Source organism: Saimiri boliviensis, chromosome 1 (genome assembly GCF_048565385.1).
Source record: "Saimiri boliviensis isolate mSaiBol1 chromosome 1, mSaiBol1.pri, whole genome shotgun sequence".
Lineage (NCBI taxonomy): Eukaryota > Metazoa > Chordata > Mammalia > Primates > Cebidae > Saimiri > Saimiri boliviensis.
The window spans coordinates 31,715,759-31,741,140 of NC_133449.1; the positions used below are offsets into that span (position 1 = coordinate 31,715,759).

General features: G+C 43.9%; 1 protein-coding gene across 4 annotated transcripts in view; it reads left to right on the top strand.

Moving 5' to 3' along the window:
* Positions 1-17,022: 17,022 nt before the first annotated feature.
* The window catches only part of SPAST (spastin), an 84,858-nt gene continuing 76,498 nt past the window's right edge, over positions 17,023-25,382 (top strand). For 2 of the 4 annotated variants that reach the window (XM_039479034.2, XM_039479033.2), the window contains exon 1: positions 17,024-17,718. In XM_039479034.2, the coding sequence (XP_039334968.1) occupies positions 17,304-17,718 (415 nt within the window). In that variant the 5' untranslated portion in view covers positions 17,024-17,303. Of the gene's footprint in view, positions 17,719-25,382 lie in introns of all 4 variants that reach the window. The other 2 variants (XM_039479039.2, XM_039479029.2) reach the window with 2 other exon arrangements.

Consider the following 25,382-nt stretch of genomic DNA (forward strand, 5'->3'; position numbering starts at 1 on the left):
CGAAATCCAGGCCTCAAGTGATCCTCATACTTTGGCCTCCCAAAGTACTGAGATTACAGGCCTGAGCCACCACACCCGGCCCCTCGCTTTTGTCACTCAGGCTGGAGTGCAGTGGTGTGATCTTGGCTCACTGCAACCTCTGCCTCCTGGGTTCAAGTGATTCTCCTGCCCCAGCCTCCTGAGAAGCTGGGATTACAGGGCACCTGTCACCATGCCCAGCTAATTTCTTGTATTTTTAGAGACAAGGTTTCACCATGTTGGCCAGGCTGCTCTCCAATTCCTGACCTCAGGTGATCCACCTGCCTTGGCCTCCCAAAGTTCTGGGATTACAGGTGTGAGCCACTGCACCTGACCTATACTGGCTTTTCTTTTCTTTTCTTTTCTTTTCTTTTCTTTTTTTTTTTTTTTTAAACAGAGCCTTGCTCTGTCGCCAGGTGCCAGGCTGGAGTGCAGTGGTGCAACCTTGGCTCACTGCAACCTCTGCCTCCTGGGTTCAAGCAATTCTCCTGCCACAGCCTCCTGAGTAGCTGGGACTGCATGTGTGCACCACCACGCCCAGCTAACTTTTGTATTTTTCGTAGAAATGGGGTTTCACCATATTGGCCAGGATGGTCTCGATCTCTTGACTTCGTGATCCACCCGCCTTGGCCTCCCAAAATTCTGGGATTACAGGCATGAGCCACCACACCCGGACTTTTCTTTCATCATTTACTGCATTTGACAGAAATTAACCTTTTAGAATTTTTACACGACACTTTCATTCAGTTTGAGGATTCCTTGTACAATGTAGTATAAATTAATCTCCATTTCATTTTTTTCTTTTTTTTTTCACTATCTCCAGTAATGGCTATAAGCAACCATTTCATATTTTATCCAAATACTGTCTTCATCCTTTGGTTACGTCAAGTGTTTCACACTCCCCAACCTAGCACATTCACAACTAAACATAGTATTCATTAGAGAAAACGCATGAGTTCTGTCCAAAATCTCAGCAAAAGCAGGTCAACTAATTTTTTTTTTTTTTCTTAATTCGCTATGAAGGCCAGGTTCAGTGGCTTACACTTGTAATCCCAGCACTTTGAGTGGCCGACGTGGGCAGATCACGAGGTCAAGAGATCGAGACCATTCTGGCCAACATGGTAAAACCCAACTCTACTAAAAATACAAAAATTAGCTGGGCATGGTGGTGGATGCCTGTAATCCCAGCTACTTGGGAGGCTGAGGCAGGAGAATTGCTTGACCTGGGAAGCAGAGGTTGCAGGGAGCCAAGATCACACCACTGCATTCCAGCCTGGCAACAGAGTAAGACTTCGTCTCAAAAAAAAAGAAAAAAAAAACCAAAAACCAAAAACCAAAATAGCTAGAAAAGAATTGTAATGTTCTCAACACGAAGAAAAAAATAAATATTCGAAGTGACATCTATATCTCAATTGCTCTGATTTAATCATATACACACTATATGCAAGTAAAGTATCAAAATATCACATGGATCACCCGCCAATATGTGTAATATTATGTAACAGTCAATAGATGGAATTAACTAAAATGAAATGTATTATTTTTTTTTTAATAAAATTTAACTTTTAGCTACTGGAAATCAACAGAAATGTATTATTATTATTGCTATTATTTTTAATCTCTCCTCACAATCTGTTCCCAGAAATTTTCACTTTAACACAATAATTCTACTTCTAGGATTGTATACTATGCAAATATGCAAAGATATATTTATTATACCTTTGTAAATATGCAAAGATATAAATATATTTATCTTATCATGGGTTTTATTTTTATTTATTTTTTGAGAGTCTTGTTCAGGCTGGAGTATAGTGACACAATCTAGGCTCTTTGCAACCTCCTTCTTCCAGGTTCAACCAATTTTCTTGCCTCAGCCTCCCAAGTAGCTAGGATTACAGGTACATTCCACTATGCTTGGAGAATTTTGTATTTTTAGTAGAGAAGGGTTTTGCCATGTTGGCCAGGCTGGTCTTGAACTCCTGACCTCAACTGACCCACCCATCTCAGCCTCCCAAAATACTGGGATTACAGGTGAGAGCCACCTTGCCTGAACCATTTTTATTTTTTTAATTGACAAAAATTGTACATATTTATGGTATACAGCCTGTTTCAAAATACATATACATTGATAATGGCTAAATTAACCTAATTAACATATGTATGGCGGCAGTGGCTCTCGCCTGTAATCCCAGTACCTTGGGAGGCCGAGGCTGATGGATCACCTGAGGTTGGGAGTTCGAGATGAGTCTGACTAACATGGAGAAACCCCGTCTCTACTAAAAAAATTACAAAATTAGCCAGGTCTGGTGGTGGGCGCCTGTAATCCCAGCTACTCCGGAGGCTGAGGCAGGAGAATCACTTAAACCTGGGAGGTGAAGGTTGTGGTCAGCTGAGATCATGCCATTGCACTCTAGCCTGGGCAAAAAGAGTGAAACTTCGTCTCAAAAAATATATATATGTATGCCTCAAATATAATTTTTGTGATAAAAATACCTAAAATATCTCTTAGCAATTTTCAGGTATAGACAGAGTCTCACTCTCTCACCAGCCTGGAGTTCAGTGGCTCAATTTCAGCTCACTGCAACCTTCGCCTCCTGGTTTCAAGAGATTCTCCTGCCTCAGCCCCCCGAGTAGCTGGGATTACAGGCATGCACCAGCACATCCAGTAATTTTTGTATTTTTAGTAGAGACAGGGTTTTACCATGTTGGCCAGGCTGGTCTTGATCTCCTGACCTCGTGATCCCCCACCTCGGCCTCCCAAAGTGCTGGGATTACAGGCATGAGCTACCACACCCAGCCTATAATACATTGTTATTAGCTATAGTCACCATGTTGTACCATAAATATATACCATAGTTTTTAATAGAAAAAGACTGGGAATAGGAAAATTATATATCTCAATACAATGGAGTACTGTGTAAGCATTGAAAAGAACAAGTAGATCTATAGGTGAAAAGACATTTACAACATAATTTTATATGAAAAATGGATGTTGTAAGAAATATATATATATATATATATATTTTTTTTTTTTAGGCAAAGTTTTGCTCTTTTTGCCGAGTCTGGAGTGCAATGGCTCGATCTCAGCTCACTGCAACCTCCACCTCCTGGGTTCAAGTGATTTTCCTGCCTCAGCCTCCTGCATAGCTGGGATTATAGGGGAGTGAAATCATGCTCGGCTAATTTGGTATTTTTCACCATGTCGCCCAGGCTGGCCTCGAACTCCTAATATAAATCCAGGTGATCCGCCTGCCTCGGGCTCCTGAAGTGCTGAGAATACAGGCATGAGCCACCTGTGCACAACCAAGAAAATCTTATATTGAGATTTATATATATATATATATCTTTTTTTGAAACAGAGTTTGGTTCTTGTTGCCCAGGCTGGAGTCCAATGGTGTGATCTCAGCTCACTGCAACCTCTGCCTCCTGAGTTCAAGCAATTCTCCTGCCTCAGCCTCCTGAGTAGCTGAGGTTACAGGCATCAGCCGTCATGCCCAGCTAATTTTTTTGTATTTTTAGTAGAGATGAGGTTTCACCATGTTGGCCAGGCTGGTCTAGAACTCCTGACCTCAGGTGATCCACCTGCCTCGGCCTCCCAAAGTGTTGAAATTGCAGGTGTGAGCCACCACACCTGGCCAAGATTATATTTTAGTACATATCTATTTATACATTCATAGGAAAAACTCTGGATATATATCAAACTCTTTTTTTTTTTTAAATAAAGACAGAGTTTCACCATGTTGCCCAGGCTGGTCTTAAACTTTTGGGCTGATGCAATCCACACGCCTCAGCCTCCTAAAGTACTGGCATCACAGGAGTCTGTCACCAGTGTCCAGTCACACCAAAACACTAATAGTGGTTAGCTGTGGAGACGGAAAATGGAGAGGGGAAATCTGCTTTTTATAAAATTTAGATTGTTGAAACTGTTGGGGGTTTGTTTGTTTTGTTTTGTTTTGAGATGGAGTTTTGCTCTTGTTACCCAGGCTGGAGTGCAATGGCGCGATCTTGGCTCACCACAACCTCCGTCTCCTGGGTTCAAGCAATTCTCCTGCCTCAGCCTCCTGAGTAGCTGGGACTATAGGCGTGCGCCACCATGCCCAGCTAATTTTTGTATTTTTAGTAGAGACGGGGTTTCACCATGTTGACCAGGATGGTCTCGATCTGTTGACCTTGTGATCCACCCATCTCGGCCTCCCAAAGTGCTGGGATTATAGGCGTGAGCCACCGCGCCCGGCCCTGTTGGGTTTTTTAAACTAAAAGAACAATTTGTTTTAAAATTGAGGGAGTAAAAATATCCAGATAAATTTTCTTTAATTGGACAATATGTAGATTTTTAAGTTATAAGACACATAAATTAATGGGAAGAATATTTATGTGAGTAATGGGTCTAATTCATTGTATAATAGTATTTACAAAAATCTCCCAGTTCATTCTTTTTTCTTTCACTCAAGCATTTAGTGAGCATCTATTATTTGTTAAGAATTCATGGAGAGTGTGCAGAGAAGAGTTATCACTAAGACTGCTATCCTTGAAAAGGTCAGCTTGTAAAATAGGGTGCTGGTGTCTAAGAACTTAAATAATAGTTTCCTATGCTGATACATAATTTTCCTTTTTTTTTTTTTTTTTTTTTTTTTGAGACAGTATCTCACTCCATTGCCTAGCCAGTTTGAAGTGAACTGGCATGATCTAGGCTCACTGCGCCTCTACCTCCTGGGTTCAATCGATCCTCCCACCTCAGCCTCTGCAGAACCTGGGACCACACACATGCTGCACCACACCTGAATAATTTTTGTATCTTTTGTAAAGACGGGGTTTTACCATGTTGCCCAGGCTGGTTTCCAACTCGTGGGATCAAGAGATCCACCCACCTCAGCCTCCCAAAGTTCTGAAATTATAGGTATGAGCAAAGGCACCCAGCCAAAACTTTTCCTGAATGATAAGAATAGCTCACTGTGCCTAAGCTGTACAAACAATATGGTGTATGTTAAGCACCTGCCTTGCTTCTAGGAGTCTGGAATTTTGTTAGGTGTCAGAGGGTGCCTATGTGACTAGTCCCAACAAAAAGCCCAAGCACTGAGTTTCTCATGAGTGTTTCTGGTAGACAGCATTTTATCCACGTCCTCTCAACCTGTTGCGGAAGGAATTAAGCATATTCTTCTTGACTCCACTGGGAGGACTCTTGGAACTTTGTGTGCACCTGGTTTCCTCCAGACTTTATCCCATGCACCTTTGCCTTCGCTGATTCTGTTTTGTGTCCTGTTGCTGTACTAAATCATGCTGTCGGTATAAAATTGGCCAGGCATGGTGGCTCATGGCTGTAATCCCAGCATTTTGGGAGGCTGAGGCTAGCAGATCACTTAAGGTCAGGAGTTCGAGACCAGCCTGACCAACATGGTGAAACCCTGTCTCTCCTAAAAATACAAAAAGTAGCCACTCCTGGTGATGCACACCTGTGTCCCAGCTACTCAGAAGGCAGAGGCAGGAGGATCTCTTGGACCCGGGAGGTAGAGGTTGGAGTGAGCCAAGATCGCACACTGCACTCCATCCTGGCAACAGAGTGAAACTCCATCTCAAAAAATAAATAAATAAATATACTGAGTACCCCTGGTGAAGTGAATCACCTAACTGGAGGTGATCTTGCACATCTTAAACTGTTGGGAATTTTAGAGTAAATATAAATTGCAGTCCCTGCCCTCTTAAACTTGTATTTTAGTTCAGCTACATCAGACATATGCGTGTGATACCTTTAAATAACAATACAAGATAGTAAGTGACTAAAGGTTAAGATGAGTGATATAGATCCTAAAGTCTGAAGAAGTTCAGGCCGAGCACAGTGACTCACACCCATAATCTCAGCACTTTGGGAGGTTGAGGCAGGAGGGTCACTTGAGCTTAGGAGTTCCAGAGCAGCCTTAGCAACATCGTCAGACCTCATCTCTACTAAAAAACAAGAAAAAAAAAGTAGCCAGGCATGGTGGCCAGTGCCTGTAGCCCCAGCTACTCAGGAGGCTAAGGTGGGAGGATCGCTTCAGCCTGGGTGGCATAGGCTGCAGTGAGTCGTGATCCTGCTACTGCACTCCTGCCCGGGTGACAGAGTGAGATAGTGTTTAAAAAAATTTTTTTTAATTAAAAAAACTAACAGTTCAGACAAAGCTGAGATAAATTTAAGTAGATATCTTTGGAATAGTATTGAACCAATAATAAGCAAAGTCTCAAAGGAAAAGCCTCTGTGGGAGGGCTGGGGAACATGATACACATGGAAACTTTAATGAAGAGAGTAAGTGGAGAAATGGGTATCTGACAAGATACAGAGGAGGGTCTCAGAATAAAAGACACTTTCCCAAAACACTGCAGTTGCTAGCAACCACCTTTGAAAACAGACAGCTCCTCTTATGTGTCCCAACATTTACCTGGTGCTAACATTTACTCTGCTTTTCATGTGCGCCAGAGTCCACTACAGATTTTCATGCGTGCTGGAGTTCACTATAAATATAGATATGTAAGATTATATTTATATACCTAAATATTTTGTTTAGAGTGCTGACTGAATATACCCTCTGGTCATCTAGATTGCCATTCTAGGGCATTCATTTAAAGTTTCATATTAACTGACTCTGCCTTGGTTCCTTGGCATCACAGCTAATCAAGTCGAGCAGGTTAGGTAACAATTTATACTTACACCTACTATTTCGAAACCATGAGCTCATTCACACTTTCGCTGAATTAACAAATCCTCCATAAATTAGAAAATCTCAAACTGGTGATTTGGAGTTTTGGTTTTGTTTGTTTTTATTTTTGAGATGGACTCTTGCTCTGCCGCCCAGGCTGGAGTGCAATGGCACGATCTTGGCTCACTGCAGCCTCCACCTTTCGGTTCAAGTGATCCTCCTACCTCAGCCCCGAGTAGCTGGAACTACAGGCATGAGCCACCGTGACTGGGCTGATTTGTTTGTTTTTAAATTTTGGGGCCAGACCCGGTGGCCCAGGCCTGTGATCCCAGCACTTTGGAAGGCTGAAACAGGCAGATTACTTGAGGTCAGGAGTTCAAAACCAGCCTGGCCAACATGGTAAAACCATGTCTCGGCTGGATGCAATGGCTCATGCCTGTATTCCCAGCAATTTGGGAGGCTGAGGCAGGCAGATCACAAGGTTCAGAGATGGAGACCATCCTGGCCAACATAGTGAAACCCCGTCTCTACTAAAAATACAAAAATTAGCTGGGCGTGGTGGCGCGTACCTGTAGTCCCAGCTACTCAGGAGGCTGAGGCAGGAGAATCACTTGAACCTGGGAGGAGGAGGTTGGGATGAGCTGAGATTGAGCCTTTGCACTCTAGCCTGGGCAACAAGAGCAAAACTCTGTCCCAAAAACAAACAAACAAACAAACAAACAAACAAAAACATGTCTCTATTAAATATACAAAAATCAGCTGGGTGTTGTGGTAGTCCCAGCTATTGAGGAGGCTGAGGCAGGAGAATTGCTTGAACCCGGTAGGCGGAGGTTGCAGTAAGCCAAGACTGTGTGCCACTGCACTCCAGCCTGGGCGACAGAGCAAGAGTCCTTCTCATAAATAAATAAATAAATAAATAAATAAATTTGAGCTGGTTATGGAAGCTCAGGCAGGAGGATCCCTTGAGCCCAGGAGTTTGAGGCTACAGTGAGCTGTAATTCTGCCACCACACCTCAGCCTGGCTGACAGAGCAAGACCCTGTCTCTAAAAAGAGTAAAATAAAAATTAATTTTGAGCCAATAACTCTTAGCCAGTAGATTTCATGTAAAAATTTAGAAATCTGGTCTCTTTTGAAAATTTTTAAAAATCTAGAAATGTTAAGCTTCACATTTCTAAAAGGCAAAAATCAGTGGGAGCTGGCTGAGTGCTATGGCTCACGCCTGTAATCCCAGTGCTTTGGGAGCCTAGAGTAAGTGGATTGATTGAGCTCAGGAGTTTGAAACCAGACTGGACAACATGGTAAAATCCCATCTTTACAAAAAATACAAAAATTAGCTGGGCATGGTGGCATGCATCTGTGGTCCCAACTACTCAGGAGGCTGAGGCAGGAGGACCACTTGAGTCCTGGTGGTTGAGGCTGCAGTGAGCCATGATTGTGTCACTGCACTCAAGTAGCTGTGATTACAGGTGTGCGCCACCACACCCAGCTAATTTTTGTATTTTTAGTAGAGACGGGGTTTCACCATATTGGTCAGGCTGGTCTCAAACTCCTGAATTTGTGATCCACCCACCTCAGGCTCCCAAAGTGCTGAAATTACAAGCATGAGCCTCCTCGCCCAGCCTCATTGTCTGTTTCTTTCTTTTCTTTTTTTTTTTTTTTTTTGAGACGGAGTTTCGCTCTTGTTACCCAGGCTGGAATGCAATGGCACGATCTCGGCTCACCGCAACCTCCACCTCCTGGGCTCAGGCAATTCTCCTGCCTCAGCCTCCTGAGTAGCTGGGATTACAGGCACACGTCACCATGCCCAGCTAATTTTTTGTATTTTTAGTAGAGATGGGGTTTCACCATGTCGACCAGGATGGTCTCGAACTCTCGACCTCGTGATCCACCCGCCTCAGCCTCCCAAAGTGCTGGGATTACAGGCTTGAGCCACCGCGCCCGGCAATTTTTTGTATTTTTAGTAGAGACGGGGTTTCACCATGTTGACCAGGATGGTCTCGATCTCTCGACCTCGTGATCCACCCGCCTCAGCCTCCCAAAGTGCTGGGATTACAGGCTTGAGCCACCGCGCCCGGCCCTTTCTTTTTTTTTTTTTTGGAAACAGAGTCTTGCTCTCTGCTCTGTTGCCCAGATCAGAATGCAATGGTGCAATCTTGGCTCACTGACATCTCCGCCTCCTGGGTTCAAGCCATTTTCCTGCCTCAGGCTCCAGAGTAGCTGGGATTACAGGCGTCTGCCATCGCCCCTGACTATTTTTGTATTTTTAGTAGAGATAGGGTTTCACCATGTTGGTCAGGCTGGTCTGGAACTTCTGACCTTGTGATCCACCTGATTTGGCCTCCAAAAGTGCTGAGATTACAGGACTGAGCCAACACGCCCAACTGATTGTCTGTTTCTTAATACCTATTCATTGAAGAAATGAATGAATACTATGTGCCACATTGTGGACTCAATTTAGGGAAATGACTAATTGTTCACAATTATGTTTTTCCTTATTAAACAGAGATTAGATAATGATTCCCCAATTGTTACTTTACTTCTCTCATCCCTCCCCTCCAACCATGTCTTTTAATTTGTTTTTCTATTTTAGGTTTTCCACCTTTTTCAAAATTGGCCATTTCCTCACTGGACACTACATGTGCCTTTTTTTTTTTTTAACTAATTATTTTAGTTGAAAAGAGGTCCTTAATATCTGTCATTGGTCCATACTTCAAATGTAGAATCTCTCAAATTGAAAGTTTGAAGAGCTGCTTAGAAGGCAAGGAGGCCCGAAATATTTTTTTTTTAAAAAGTATTTGATGGTAGGCACTGTGGTAAGTACATATGGGTTAAAGTGATAAAGTTACTGAATGCCCTGGATTAGTTCGCACAGTACACAGCTCCTTCTTTTTGTCCTGGTGAAACTGGCTCAGATTCCATTCAAGATTAAGTATCCTGAAAGTTCCTACAATCAGAAAACTGGGAGGCTCTCCCACTGTAGGTGGCATGGCTAGCAGGGTTAGGATCTCATCTAGGCATGTTATAAGGCCAGGGTAATACCAAGGCACTATTTTTTCTCTTTCTTTACTTTTCTTCTCTGTGTTTAGAGACAGGGTCTCATTATGTTACCCAGGCTGGATTCCAGTTACTGAGCTCAAGTGATCCTCCTGAGCAGCTGGGCCTTCAGGTGTGCACCACTGTGTCTGAAGGCACTGTTTTTTCCTGATACAAATTTAGGAAGATGTTAATTCACAAACAGTCTTAAGACTGAGACATAATTCCAAGGGGCAGAAGATGTGAGTTTACAGTATGAAAAAATGAGTCAGAAATCTGAAATGTAGATGGAGCATTTTTTTTTTTTTTCTGCAGGATGGGAGGTTTATTATCATTTCCAAGGAGACCAAAGAGAAGACTTGACATGCACCAGGTCCTATAGCTGGCTGCTTCTCAGGGTCACTACTGGAATCCATGACGCCTGACTCTGATCAAGGGGCTTCTCCATTGTCTTTTACAGTCACCTAAAAGCTGAAGGGTTTTGCTTTCTGCCTCTGTAGCGTCCATCCAGCCTCCGTGGGTGGGTACTCAGCCCTGTGTCTTTTTTTTTTTTTTTTTTTTTTTTTTCATTTTAAAACATGTGCATTTTATTAAATGTAAATTATACCTCTAAATAGTAAATTTATTGACAGTGTGTAATAGTTATTTAAAAGTTGCATATGATAGACACACTAAATAAAAACAAAAAAATACCTTTCTCCACCTGCAAACCTTCACCCCAGAGTGGCTCCCAATCAATTCATAACCTTGTTTAGTAAGGGCTTCTTGGAGAGCAGGAGTTATTATAGCTCTTCTTTCACCATCTTCGTTCCTCCCCGTGTGCCCAAACAAACTAGTCTTCTCTTCCTGCTGTTCCTTTTCTCTCTTTTCTTTCTTCATATGATCCATTATTTTGCCCAGATCTTCAACATCAACAATGGAATTTACGCTCTGCCGATCCTCACCACCAAACTCTTCTTCACTGGAGCCCTCGTAGTGTTCTTCCTCCTTGGTATCTCTTGATGTAATTCATCCTGTAATCCCAGCACTTTTGCAGACTGAGGCAGGTGGATCATGAGGTCAGGAGATTGAGACCATCCTGGCTAACATGGTGAAACCTGTCTCTACTAAAAATACAAAAATTAGCTGGATGTGGGGGTGCATGCCTGTAATCTCAGCTACTTGGGAGGCTGAGGCACAAGAATCGCTTGAATCCAGGAGGCAGAGGTTGCAGTAAGCCAAGATTGCACCATTGCACTCCAGCCTCACGATAGAACGAGACTCCATCTCAAAAAAAAAAGAAAGAAATCTGACATTCATTACGACTGTAAGAGACAAAAACAAAATTTATTGAGCATAGCAACCCCAGTCGTACTAATTCTAAATCTCATATTTTCGCCATACAAAAAAACAGCAAAAGTGCAGAAAAGCACAGTGAATATTAAGTGCAGCTGGATAGCAGAGACTCAGCAAATGGGAGGCTGGAGGCCCGAAACTCAACATGATGCCCATGAATGAAAGATCACTTGTGCTTTACATAATTAAAATAGAAACAGACTATGTAAAAATATTATTCTTGAGATCCTAAATTCTTACCTTAAATTACTGAAGTAGTATGTCTAATTAACTAATATGTGATGTTGGACTCTTAGAGCTCCTAATTCTTTATTTTAAAAAACTGAGGCCAGGCGAGGTGGCTCACACATGTAATCCCAGCACTGTAAGAGGCCGAAGTGGGCAGTTCGCTTGAGCTTGAGCTTAGGAGTTTGACACCAGCCTGGACAACATGGTAAGACCTCATCTCTACAAAAAATACAAAAATTATCCGGACATGGTGGTGTGTACCTGTGTTCCCAGCTACTCAGGAGGCTGAGGTGGAAGGATCACCTGAACTCAAGAGGTTGAGGCTACAGTGAGCCATGATCTTGCCACTGCACTCTAGTCTGGGTGACAGAGGGAGACTCTGTCTCAAAAAAAAAAAAAAGAGATGACAATGCTTAACTGAAGTAGCAATATTTTAACAAGGCACTAGCTGGGCGCGGTGGCTCAAGCCTGTAATCCCAGCACTTTGGGAGGCCGAGGCGGGTGGATCACGAGGTCAAGAGATCGAGACCATCTTGGTTAACATAGTGAAACCCCGTCTCTACTAAAAATACAAAAAATCAGCTGGGCATGGTGGCACGTGCCTGTAATCCCAGCTACTCAGGAGGCTGAGGCAGGAGAATTGCCTGAACCCAGGAGGCAGAGGTTGTGGTGAGCCGAGATCATGCATTGCACTCTAGCCTGGGTAACAAGAGCAAAACTCTGTCTCAAAAAACAAAAACAAAAAACAAAAAAAAAACACAAGGCACTAAAAGTTCATCTGCTTAGTTCACAATATGAGTTCAATAAATGTTAGCAAGTAGTAGTAGTCATCATCATCACTGTCACTGCTGTTCTTTCCTTGAACTTAAGCACGTTTTTTGTTTGAGACAGAGTCTTGCTCTATTGCCCAGACTTGAATGCAGTGGCGTCATCTCAGCTCACTGCAACCTCTGCCTCCCAGGTTCAAGTGATTCTCCTGCCTCAGCCTCCCAAGTAGCTTGGAGCACAAACATGTGCCACCACCATGCCCAGATAATTTTTTGTATTTTTGGTAGAGGTGGGGTTTCACCATGTTGGCCAGGCTGGTCTTGAACTCCTGACCTCAAGTGATCCATCTGTCTTGGTCTCCCAAAGTGATGGGATTACAGGCATAAGCCATAGCATCTAGCCTTAAGTATTACAATTAAGGTTTTTATAATTCAGCAAAATGGTTGGGAAATGCTATCTTAAATGAGATGCATAAGCTGCTATCTGAACATGGGGTAAAAGAAAATTCTACCCTTAATCGCTGTGCCAAATTACTTGCAAAGATGGCCACAACAATTCCTTCTATCCTTATATATATTGCCGCTCTGTAATGTGAATTTGCAACTTGTCTATTAAGATGTGGAGTTAATTTTTCCATATATTGCACTGGAGTCAGCCTTGTGACTTGCTTTGACGATAGAGTGTGGTACAAATGACACTGTGCAACTTAGGATTTTAGGTTTCGAGAGACCTTATGGCTTCGACTCACACCCTCTTGGAAAACAGATGCAATGTAAATAAATCAGGGCTATCCTACTAGAGACACATGTCCCAGTTAATAGCCACAACCAACCTCTGAACACATGAATGAGGCTAGCTAGGCCATACAGCCATTCATACGCCCAGCCTTGTTACTTTCTTGAGTGATAAAGACCAGAAGGGTGGCAGAGAAGATAGTTACTTAAGGAAAAAAAAAACAGGGCCGGGCGCGGTGGTTCAAGCCTGTAATCCCAGCACTTTGGGAGGCCGAGGCGGGTGGATCACGAGGTCGAGAGATTGAGACCAGCCTGGTCAACATGGTGAAACCCCGTCCCTACTAAAAATACAAAAAATTAGCTGGGCATGGTGGCGCGTGCCTGTAATCCCAGTTACTCAGGAGGCTGAGGCAGGAGAATTGCTTGAACCCAGGAGGCGGAGGTTGCGGTGAGCCGAGATCGCGCCATTGCACTCCAGCCTGGGTAACAAGAGTGAATCTCCGTCTCAAAACAAAAAAAAACAAAAACAAAAAAAACAAAAAAAGGAAAGAAAGAAAGAAAAACAAACAAACAAAAAAAACTGGCACCAAACTAAATATCCATCAATAGTTGAATAGCAAAATGAATTGTGGTAAATTCATATAATGGAATACTACAAGCTGTGAAAATGTACTACAACTATAGAAATCAACAGGGAGGAATTTCTACACTTAAATATTGAGCAGGTAGTCAGGTACAGTGGCTCATGCCTGTAATCCCAGTACTTTGGGAGGCCAAGACAGAAGGATTACTTGAGCTCAATAGTTTGAGACCAACCTGGCCAACATAGTGAGACTCCATCTCTATTTTTTTAAATGAAATTTAAAAATTTTTGAGGAGGAAAGCAAACAAGGGATACTTGCAATATGATTACATTTACATAAAGTCAAAGTGAGGCAAAATCATACAATACATTGTTTAGAAATACATAAATACACTGCAAACCTAAATGAGACACGAGAATGAGTAATACAAAATTCAGGATAGTGGCTTCCTCTAGAGGGAGTGACAAGACATTGAGATTAGGGAGGAGTTCACAAAGTGCTTCAAGGAGTTGGTTATATTTATTTTTCTTTTTTCTTCTTTTTTTTGAGACGGAGTTTTGTTCTCTTTGTTGCCCAGGCTGGAATGCCATGGCATGATCCTGGCTCACCACAACCTCCACGTCTTGAGTTCAAGCGATTCTCCTGCCTCAGCCTCCTGAGTAGCCGGGATTACAGGTGCCTACCACCACGCCTGGCTAATTTTTGTATTTTTAGTAGAGATGGGGTTTCACTACATTGGCCAGGCTGGTCTTGAACTCCTGACATTGTGATCCACCTGCCTCGACCTCCCAAACATTCATTTTTCTTAAACGAAATGCTGCTTATTGTTTTTCTTAAATTACACATTTAAGCAATATACTTCTTGTTTACATGATATATGTATACATGTAATAGATTTTACACAAGTACTGTGAGGTTCAAAAGACAGAAGTCAAGTTTTCTGGTGGGAGTTCAGCAATTGAATCAGATTTTTTTTTTTTTTTTTTTTTAGACAGAGTTTTGCTCTTGTTGCCCAGGCTGGAGTGCAATGGCACAATCTCAGCTCACTGCAACTTCTGCCTCCTGGGTTCAAGCGATTCTCCTGCCTCAGGCTCTTGAGTAGCTAGAATTACAGGTGCCTGGTACAACGCCCGGCTAAGTTTACTTGTATTTTTGGTAGAGGTGGGGTTTCACCATGTTGGCCAGGTTGGTCTCGAACTCCTGACCACAGGTGATTTGACCACCTTGGCTTCCCAAAGTACTGGGATTACAGGCATGAGCCACCACACCCAGCCTAACTTTGTATTTTTGTATTTTTAGTATAGGGGTTTTGCCATGTTGGCCAGGCTGGTCTCAAATTCCTGACTTCAGGTAATCCACTCACCTTGGCTACCAAAGTGCTGGGATTACAGGTGTCAGCCACTGCACCCAGCAGAAAGAGGACATTTCAGAATGAAGAATTAGCATAAGCACAGAGAAGGGGGAGCAATAAGAGGGAAAGAGGGAGAAGGTCATTTTTGCAATAGTCTGCAATCTTTGTAGGGCATTATTGGTTGGAAATAATTCAGTAAAGTTGGCTGTGGCTCATCCCTATAATCTCAGCACTTTGGAAGGCCAAGGCGGGCAGATTGCTTGAGCCCAGGAATTCAAGACCAGCCTGGGCAACAAAGCAAGACCCTGTCTCAACAAAAATGTAAAAAAAGTAGCTGCATGGCTACTAAACCCCAAGACTCTGGACAGAAAAAAAAAAAAAAAAAAAAAAAAAGAAAAAGAAAAAAGAATTTAAAAAGAGAGAGAGAGAAAAAAAAGTAGCTTCGGGTGCGATGGGATGGCTCACACCTGTAACCCGACCACTTTGGAAGGCCAAGGCAGGTGGATTGCTTAAGTCCAGGAGTTGGAGACCAGCCTGGGTGGTGAAACCCTGGCTCTACAAAGAATCCAAAAAGTAGTTGAGCGCAGCAGTGTGTGCCTGTGGTCCCAGCTACTCCAGAGGCTGAGGAGGAAGGACCACCTGAGTTAGGAAGGTGTAGGTTGCAGTGAGCCATGTTGTTTGTGCCACTGCACTGCAGCCTGGGTGATCGAATGAGACCCTGTCTCAAAAAATAAAAAAATAAAGCTGTGGCAGAATGCAGAGATTCTTGGAAGCTAGAAGCTCTCGTGGGGCATTTGTAAACTTCACACTACAAATAAGTCTTTGTATCAGTTAGGCTTCCTTAGTTTTAGGAAACAAGAAATAATTATAGCTAACTCAAGTGAAAAGAGAAAGAAGAGAAAAAAGGTGTGAAGACAGAGAGAGAGAGAGGAAAAGACAAAAGGAGGGAAGAGGAAAAGGAGAAAGAGAGAAATTGATTGATTGGTGTATTGGATAGGTTACATAACCAAGTGACCAGTCAGGAACCCAGCGGCTCTGGGGTGCTCAACGTGATGCATTTATCAACCCGCTCTTAAGAGCACTAGATTCCAGCTACCTTTTATTCAGTGTGTCTCCAGCTAAGATTCTAGGTCCCCGGAGAGTCTGACTAACCTAGTGTTTGTTTCCACCTTTGTGGCCTGGGTTCTGTGCTTGCAGCTCATCAGAATACAGGGAGCAGGCCAGGCGCGGTGGCTCAAGCCTGTAATCCCAGCACTTTGGGAGTCCGAGGCGGGTGGATCACGAGGTCAAGAGATCGAGACCATCCTGGTCAACATGGTGAAACCCCGTCACTACTAAAAATACAAAAAATTAGCTGGGCATGGTGGCGCGTGCCTGTAACCCCAGCTACTCAGGAGGCTGAGGCAGGAGAATTGCTTGAACCCAGGAGGCGGAGGTTGCGGTGAGCCGAGATCGCGCCATTGCACTCCAGCCTGGGTAACAGGAGCGAAACTCTGCCTCAAAAAAAAAAAAAAAAAAAAAAAAAGTGTGGATTTTTCAGTAAACTATGGGATGGTTACTACGTAAAACCTAAGATTTCCCTTATTCAAATAAATTACCTTTCAGATTAGACATCTGAACACGCACTAATTTAATTTGGTTAAACCCCTGCGTTCGTTGATCTGATCACATGGAGCTAACATTTTCGTTGTTGTTTGCAGTAACTTGAAATTTCTCTCTTCACAATTGCTTTCCTCTCGAATAATTTCCATTTTAAAAAATTTTATTTTATTTTTTTCTGGAAACGGAGTCTCGTTGTGTCGCCCAGGCTGGAGTGCAGTGGCTCAATCTCAGCTAACTTGCAGCCTCTGCCTCCCGAGTTCAAGGTATCCTGCCTCAGTCTCCCAAGTAGCTGAGACTACAGGAGGGAGCACTCCATCACGCCTGGCTAATTTAATTCCCAGATTGATACACATTGCTTCTGAGATGGGTCAATTATCATTCGCAGAAGACTTATGTCGACTGGCAGAAAAAGATGAAAGAAATGTAAGAAAACGATGACACTGAGAGAGGAGCCCTGCGAACCAGCAGAGCGACCCCAAGCCTCAATTCCCCCTTCGGTGGATGGATTACCTAGGCTTCCTGGCAGCAGCTCTCCGTGACTGCTGACGTAAGCCGAACTGCACGTTGGGAACTGTAGTCGAGCGGGGAAGGACTAGGGGCCGGCACCGCACACGCGTACAGGAGCCCAGGTCAACAAAGACGCGCCGTGCGCGCGCGCGCGCCGGAGAAAAACACGGGAAGACGGACGTGCGCGTGCGCGGCCGCCGCTGGGAGCCACCAGGCGGCGGAGAGGACAGCGGCAAGGAGGGAGGGGCCCAATCCACCGACTGCAGGAGGAGAAGGGGTTGTGCTCCTGGCCGAGGAAGGAGAAAGGGGCGGGGCCGGCGGGCAGCGCGCGGCGGTGCGGAGCTCCTGAGGCCGGCGGGCCGGCGGGCAGGCGGGGGTCTGTGGCCCTAGCCGTCGCAGTGGCCGCCGCCGTCGCTTGGTCCCCGTCGGTCTGCGGGAGGCGGGTTATGGCGGCGGCGGCAGTGAGAGCTGTGAATGAATTCTCCGGGTGGACGAGGAAAGAAGAAAGGCTCCGGCGGCGCCAGCAGCCCGGTGCCTCCCAGGCCTCCGCCCCCCTGCCTGGCCCCCGCCCCTCCCGCCGCCGGGCGGGCCCGTCCGCCCGAGTCGCCGCATAAGCGGAACCTGTACTACTTCTCCTACCCGCTGTTCGTAGGCTTCGCGCTGCTGCGTTTGGTCGCCTTCCACCTGGGGCTCCTCTTCCTGTGGCTCTGCCAGCGCTTCTCCCGCGCCCTCATGGCAGCCAAGAGGAGCTCCGGGGCCGCACCAGCACCGGCCTCGGCCTCGCCTCCGGCGCCGGTGCCGGGCGGCGAGGCCGAGCGCGTCCGAGTCTTCCACAAACAGGCCTTCGAGTACATTTCCATTGCCCTGCGCATCGATGAGGACGAGAAAGGTAACTAGGGGGCTGGGGGAGGGGGCGGCGGCGCAGGGAAGAAGGCGGTGGGGTCGCCGTGGGAGGGCAACACCTGCGTCCCTCTCCTGCAGGAGGGGACAGTGCACCCCCGGAATTGATCTGCCCCGGGAGACTGCATCCCCATAGATCAGAGCCTCATCTAGTATTCTCAGTCAAAACCTCTTCCCTTTCAGGGCGCCCTAGCCGTCGACTTTGTTTCAGACACCAGCCTTCCCCCACACTTCTGCATGACCCAAGTCACTGTGAGACACCCAGACGTGCTGATGACAGTGACAGTTGTCCTAGAGTGACCACACCGATCCTTTCTTAGTACTGTAAAGAGTGTGCGGCTTCCTCTGAGCCAAGGTTTCCAAAAGGTTTGATTGTGAAGAAGCAGTGCCTTGTTACTGGCTTTTAATGAAAGCACGGTACTATAGTGTCAGAAAGAAAGAACAAATGGTGACAGTTTTGAAAGGAATCGCTGCATGTGACTGCAGTTGAATTTGCATCATTTTTATCAAGATGATCATTTTATCTGTGCAGTGATTCCTGAATGCTTTTCAGTGTAGTTACATTTAGCATAAAACTTTTCCCCCTGGTTGCTTTGATTTTAATTAAAGCAGTTTTCAAAGATAGCCTTTAATTTCCAAGTTGAAATGTTTAATGAATGAATTGCATAAATGTAAACATATCAGTTTACAATAAAACCTAAAACATGTTTCTGAATGAAAGCAAGGATACTACATCCTTCGGGTTTCTTTTTTCTTTTTTCTTTTTTCTTGAGACGGAGTTTCTGTCTTATCCAGGCTGGAGTGCAATAGCGCGACCTTGGCTCTCTGCAACCTCCTTCGCGGGGTTCAAACGATTCTCCTGCCTCAGCCTCCCGAGTAGCTGAGACAGGCATGCGCTACCACGCCCGGCTAATTTTATGTTTTTAGTAGAGGCAGGGTTTTCCCATGTTTTGCAGAGTGGTCTCCAACTCCTGACTTCAGGTGATCCACCCGCCTTGGCCTCCCAAAGTGCTGGGATTACAGGCGCACCCGGCCTCATGTTTCTTTTAAGTTAACATTTTTTAGTATATGTGGCAGGCATTGTGCTATTAGCTTTGTATGTGTTATCTTTTTTCTTTTTTTAAAAAATAGCAACCATCCCAGACCATGAAAAGGGTTATTTAATCCTCACAATAATGCTGTGAGATGAAGGTATTATTGTTATCAGCATTTTAGAGATGGAGAAAATGAGGCTCAAGATAAAGCAGGTCATTCCAAACCTATGCTAATAGTTAATGAAAAGTTTTTTATGGAAAATAAGTGAAATAAGGAGAAGTCTCCTTTTACAGTTCCCTCCTTTTATCCTTGATTCCAGTATGCTGAGAGCTTACTTCTCCCTCTGCCTAAGAAACCCACTGTTCTCCCACACCTCAATTAGATGCTCACTTGCATTGTCCATTAATGAAAACAAGGGCAATCTGCACTTCATTCATAGTCTCTATCTCTACTACTGACACCAAAAACTGTTTTAGAATTTCAATCTTGTTGAAACCTATTTTCTTTGTGGGGCCCGGGAGTGGGAAGTAGGATATAGGGAAAGAAGCGTGTATTCATCGTTTTGGACAGAGGTCAAGGAGGGAGATAACTTTGAAGAATACCTATGTGTTTGTGAAAGGAAATTTTTTTGTTAACTGCTCCATTCTTTTTTTTTTTTTTTTTTTCTTGAGACGCAGTCTCACTCTGTCAGCCAGGCTGGAGTGCAGTGGTGTGATCTCAGCTTACTGCAACCTCTGCCTCCCAGATACAAGCAATTCTCCTGCCTCAGTCTCCCAAGTAGCTGGAACCATGGGTGCGCCCCACCACGGCTGGCTAATTTTTTGTATTTTTAGTAGAGATGGAGTTTCACCATGTTGGTCAGACTGGTCACAAACTCCTGACCTCAAGTGATCTGCCTGCCTCGACCTCCCAAAGTGCTCAGATTACACGTGTGAGCCACCGCATCTGGCCAGCAAGCTCCATTCTTTATCACCTCTTAGGAACATCCAGGATCCCTTGGAGAGAATGAAAATGGTTGTGATGTTTTAGAATAGAGGAGCATGTTTAAGAGTAGATCATTTTTTGGGCCCGGCAAGGTGGTTCACACCTATAATCCCACCACTTCGGGTGACAGATCAAAACTCTGTCTCAAAAGAAAAAGAAAATAGTAGATCACTTTTTGCTGGGCACCATGGCTCACGCCTGTAATTCTAACACTTTGGGAGGCTGAGGTAGGTGGATCGTTTGAGCCTATGAGTTGGAGTCCAGCCTGGGCAACATAGCAAAACCCTGTCTCTATGAAAAACACAAAAATTAGCTGGGCACAGTGGCGATGCCTTTAGACCCAGCTACTTGGGGGGCTGAGGTAGGAGGATCACTTGAGCTCGGGTTGTTCAGGCTGCAGTGAGCTGAGATCACGCAATTGCACTCCCGACTGGGTGACGGGAGTGAGACCCTGTATCTAAGATTGATTTAGTTGTTGTATTTAGGAAGAGAATGTCAGAACATACAAGGACATTTTATTTATTTGTTTGTTTCTTCGTTTATTTATTTTGAGACAGAGTCTTGTTCTGTTGTCCAGACTGGAGTGCAGTGGGACGATCTCGGCTCGTCACAAGCTCTGCCTCCCAGGTTCAAGTGATTCTCCTGCCTCAGCCTCCCTAATAGCTGGGACTACAGGCACACATCACCATGCCCAGCTAATTTTTGTATTTTTTGTAGAGAGGGTGTTTCACAACATTGGCAAGGCTGGTCTCAAACTCCTGACCTTGTGATTCACCTGCCTATGTCTTCTAAAGTGCCGGGATTACAGGTGTGAACCACCGTGCCCAGCCTATTTGTTTATTTATTTATGAGACAGTCACGTTCCATTGCCTAGGCTGGAGTGCAGTGGCATGATCTTGGCTCACTGCAACCTCCACCTCCCATATTCAAGAGATTCTCCTGACTCAGCCTCCTGAGCAGCTGGGATTACAGGCATACGACACCACGCCTGGCTAATTTTTGTATTTTTAGTAGAGAGGGGGTTCCACCAAGTTGGCCAGGCTGGTCTCAATCTCCTGACCTCAAGTGAACCGCCTGCCTTAGCCTCCCAAAGTGCAGGGATTACAGGTGTGCGTCACTGTGCCTGGCCACAAGGAAATTTTAGTTAACACTGTTGGGTGACGAGAGTTGGGAAGTATGATAAAAGGAGAGATTAAGGAAAACCTAGGTATGAAAAATAAAAGAACCTCAGCTCTTAGATTTGAAGAAATAGCAGTTCCATGTAAGGAATAAACGAAATAGAATTCAGACCTCAGGTCTCAAGCCGGTGACTTAAATCTTTGTGTATCACATATATGAATGTATCTATTATACTTAAATCCTCTTAAACATTTTTATTTTTCTCTGAGAACATAATTAAGCTAAAAAATTTTTTTCAGTTGGATACATTAAATATGTTTAAAAAAATTATTTTATTTTATCTATTTTAGAGACAGGGGCTCATTCTCTTACCCAAGCTGGAGTGGAAAGTGATCATAGCTCACTGTTTAGACGCTAGTCTTAAGTGATCCTCTTTTTTTTTTTTTTTTAATTTTGGCTAGAGGTTGGATCTTGTTATGTTGGCCAGGCTGGAGAAATTTCAACAATATTTTCGGTGATCTGTGTGTTGCATATTTCATATTCTTTCTACTGATAATATTTCAGTTCACAACTTTTTCAAAAATTTACATTTTGATTTCTAAAGTAGACGTCAGAATGGGCTATTGACAACTCTTTAGTTTGATTTGAGTTCAGCAACTGATGCCGTCATATGCCAAATTAAATTAGTTCAGACTGAATCAGATTAGTTACAGATTCATTTTCCTTTAAACATGAAGTAAAACTGTCCGGGTGCGGTGGCTCATGTCTGTAATCCCAACACTTTGGGAGGCCGAGGCGGGCAGATCATGAGATCAGGATACTGAGACCATCCTGGCCAACATAGTGAAACCCTGTCTCTACTAAAAATACAAAAATTAGCCAGGAGTGATGGCATGCGCCTGTAGTCCCAGCTATTCGGGAGGCTGAGGTAGGAGAATTGCTGGAACGCAGAAGAGGGAGGTTGCAGTGAGCCGAAATTACGCCACTGCACTCCAGCCAGGTGACACAGCGAGGCTTCTTCTCAGGAGAAAAAAAAAAAAAAAAGTAAAACTTCAGCTGAGTGTGGTGGCAGGCACTTATAATCTCAGCTACTCCGGGGGGTGAGGCAGGAGAATTGCTTGAACTCAGGAGGTGGAGTTTGCATTGAGCTGAGATCTTGCCACTGCACTCCTGCCTGGGTAACAAGAGTGAGACGCCATCTAAAAAAAAGGCTGGGCTCAATGTCTCAAGCCAGGTGCCTAGGCTCATGCCTGTAATCCCAATACTTTGGGAGGCCGGGGTGTCAGGAGTTCGAGACCAGCCTGGCCAACATATAAGTGAAACCCTGTCTCTACTAAAAGTGCAAAAATTAGTTGGGCATAGTCGCGCACATCTGTAGTCCCAGGGACTTGGGACAGTGAGGCAGGATAATCGCTTGAAACCAGGAAGCGGAGATTGCAGTGAGCCAAGATCGCACCACTGCACTCCAACCTAGGCGACAGAGTGAGACTCTGCCTCTCAAAAAAAAAAAAAAAGTAAAACTGAGTTCATATTGTTATGGTTCTTTTCTATCTTATATATTTTCTTTAATAGATTTAACATTTTTGTACTTTAGTCTCTTAATCCAGTGGTTGAGAGAGTGCACATTTGAAGTCTGCCTCTTGGGCATCCTTGACAATACAAACCTTATTTCCAAGAGAATTTAATTCTTCCTCTTTCTCACTGCTTCAAAATATATATGATCAAATAGAAAGGATTTGAACAGCAGTCTCTTCAAAGGTTTCCTAACTCTGTGGTTAACTATTAAGGGGCTGGTAATGTCATGCACTGCCATTCCCTTGACAACATGACTTATCTTCTAATTTAACTGAAAGCCACTTTATTTGATTCAGTGAAATGGCCTATTTCAAACTGTATTGGTGTTAATTGAAACATTTGGTACCTTGAAATGATAGATGCCAAGTTAAATTTCATTTTAATAGTTTGTAAATGTGGTTTATATGGTGACTATGTTTATTCTGAATTTTATTCTTTTTTTTTTTTTTTGACACAGAGTCTTGCTCTGTCTCAGAGGCTGAAGTGCAGTGGTGTAATCTCGGCTCACTGCAACCTCTGCTTTCCAGATTCAAGCAGTTCTCCTGAGTAACTGGGATTACAGGCACATGCCACCACGCCTGACTGATTTTTGTACTTTTAGTAGAGATGGGATTTCACCATGTTGGTCAAGCTAGTCTCTAACTCCTGACCTCATGATCTACCTGCCTCAGCCTCCCAAAGTGCTGGGATTACAGGCATAAGCCATTGCAGTTGGCCTCTGAATTCTATTCTTTTTTGTTTTTTAAGCTGGGGTTTCACCATGTTGGCCAGGCTGGTATCAAACTCCTGACCTCAGGTGATCCACCCTCCTTGGCCTCCCAAAGTGCTAGGATTACAGGCATGAGCCAGCACACCCAGCCTGAATTTTATTCTTATGGCATACTCAATTTTTTTTTTTTTTTTTTTTTGAGACGGAGTCTCGCTCTGTTGCTCAGGCCGGAGTGCAGTGGTGCAGTCTTGGCTCACTGCAACCTCCGGGTTCAAGCAGTTCTCCTGCCTCAGTCTACCAAGTAGCTGCGACTGCAGGCACATACCACGACTCCTGGCTAATTTTTTTGTATCTTTAGGAGAGACGGGGTTTCACCATGGTGGTCAGGCTGATCTCAAACTCCTGACCTCAAGTGATCTGCCTGCCTCAGCCTCCCAAAGTGCGGAGATTATAGGCATGACCCAATGCACCCAGCCAATACTCAGATTTGACACTGACTTTTCATAAAGGCCTTCCTTAATTTGTTTGAAACAAAACTATTTATTTTATTTTTTTTTTTGAGACGGAGTTTTGCTCTTGTTACCCAGGCTGGAGTGCAGTGGCGCGATCTCGGCTCACCGCAACCCCCGCCTCCTGGGTTCAAGCAATTCTCCTGCCTCAGCTTCCTGAGTAGCTGGGACTACAGGCGTGCGCCACCATGCCCAGCTAATTTTTGTATTTTTAGTAGAGACGGGGTTTCACCATGTTGACCAGAACGGTCTCGATCTTGACCTCGTGATCCACCCGCCTCGGCCTCCCAAAGTGCTGGGATTACAGGCATGAGCCACCAGAAAACTATTTCAAAAGAGAGAAATAGCACGGGAAATTCTATTGACTTAGTATAAGGATATGTGAGGTCTATTTATCAAAGCAAATATTTATTGGATACCAGCTAATTTGTATAGCTCTGCATTTGAGATGGTATTTGAGAAAAATTTACTTCCTCTCCAGTGAGATGTGTTAAAACATTTGTTATGTGATTAACATATATGTGTACATATGTATATATGTACATACACATTTTGAGACAGGATCTTACTCTGTTGTTCAGGCTATAGTGCAATGGCACGATCTCAGCTCACTGCAGCTTCAGCCACCCAGGCTCAAGTGATCCACCCGCCTCAGCCTCCGAATTAGCTGGGTCTACAGACGCCTGTCACATGCTTGGCTAATTTTTAAATTATTTGTAGAGATCGGGATCTTGTCATGTTGACTAAGTTGGTAAATATTTTCTATAATTGTTGAACTTCCTTGGAAGACTGAAAACCTATAACATCCATTTTATGTGAGGAGAAGCTAAAATTTAAGGAGTAAACTCACAGCAGCAGAACCAAAAATAGAATTTAGTTGAACAGACTAAAAATATTGTACTTGTTACTTAATACTACAGATTTTTATGTTGTAATGCTGGTAATGGGCTCCTTGGAATACTTGGAGGAAAAGAGAAGGTTGTAATACTGGTTCTTTGAATTAACTAGAACATGACCTAACATGTTCTGCATGGCTCCTGTGGGAAGACAAGCCTGAGATCTCCTGGGTAATACGGTGGTGGAGGTTCTATAGGTGTGGTTCAATTTCTCAGTTATGTAGGACTAAACAGAAAGGGCCTAGTATGTTATACGAATGAGAGATCCAGTTTCTCAGGATATTGTTGGGCTAAAGGGTCAGGCGTTGAAGGCAGAAATTGTCTAAATAAAAATATTTTTCTATTTATTTATAGTTTGAAGCTGTGTGTATATGTCCATATGTGTGTTTAACACAGTTTTGTCAATGAAAAGAGTCAAATGCTGTAAAATATTTGAAGAGATTTATTCTGAGCCAAGTATGAGTGACCAGTGGCCCATGACAAAGCCCCAGTAGATACTGAGAACATGTGTCCAAGGTGGTCAGGCTATAGCTTCATTTTGTACACTTTGGGGGGCCTTAGACATCAATTAAACATGTAAGATGTACATTGGTTCCATCAGGAAAGGCGGTAAAACTGGAAGTTGAGTAGGCTTCCAGGTCATAGGCAGATTCAGAGTTTTTCTGATTGGCAGTTTGTTGGAAGAGCTTATCTAAAGTCCTGGAATCCATAGAAGGGAGTGTCTGGGTTAAAATAATGGATTGTGGAGACCAGGGTTCTTATACAGATGAAACCTGCAGGTAGTGGGCTTCAGAGAGAATACATGTTTCTTTCTTTTTTTTTTTTT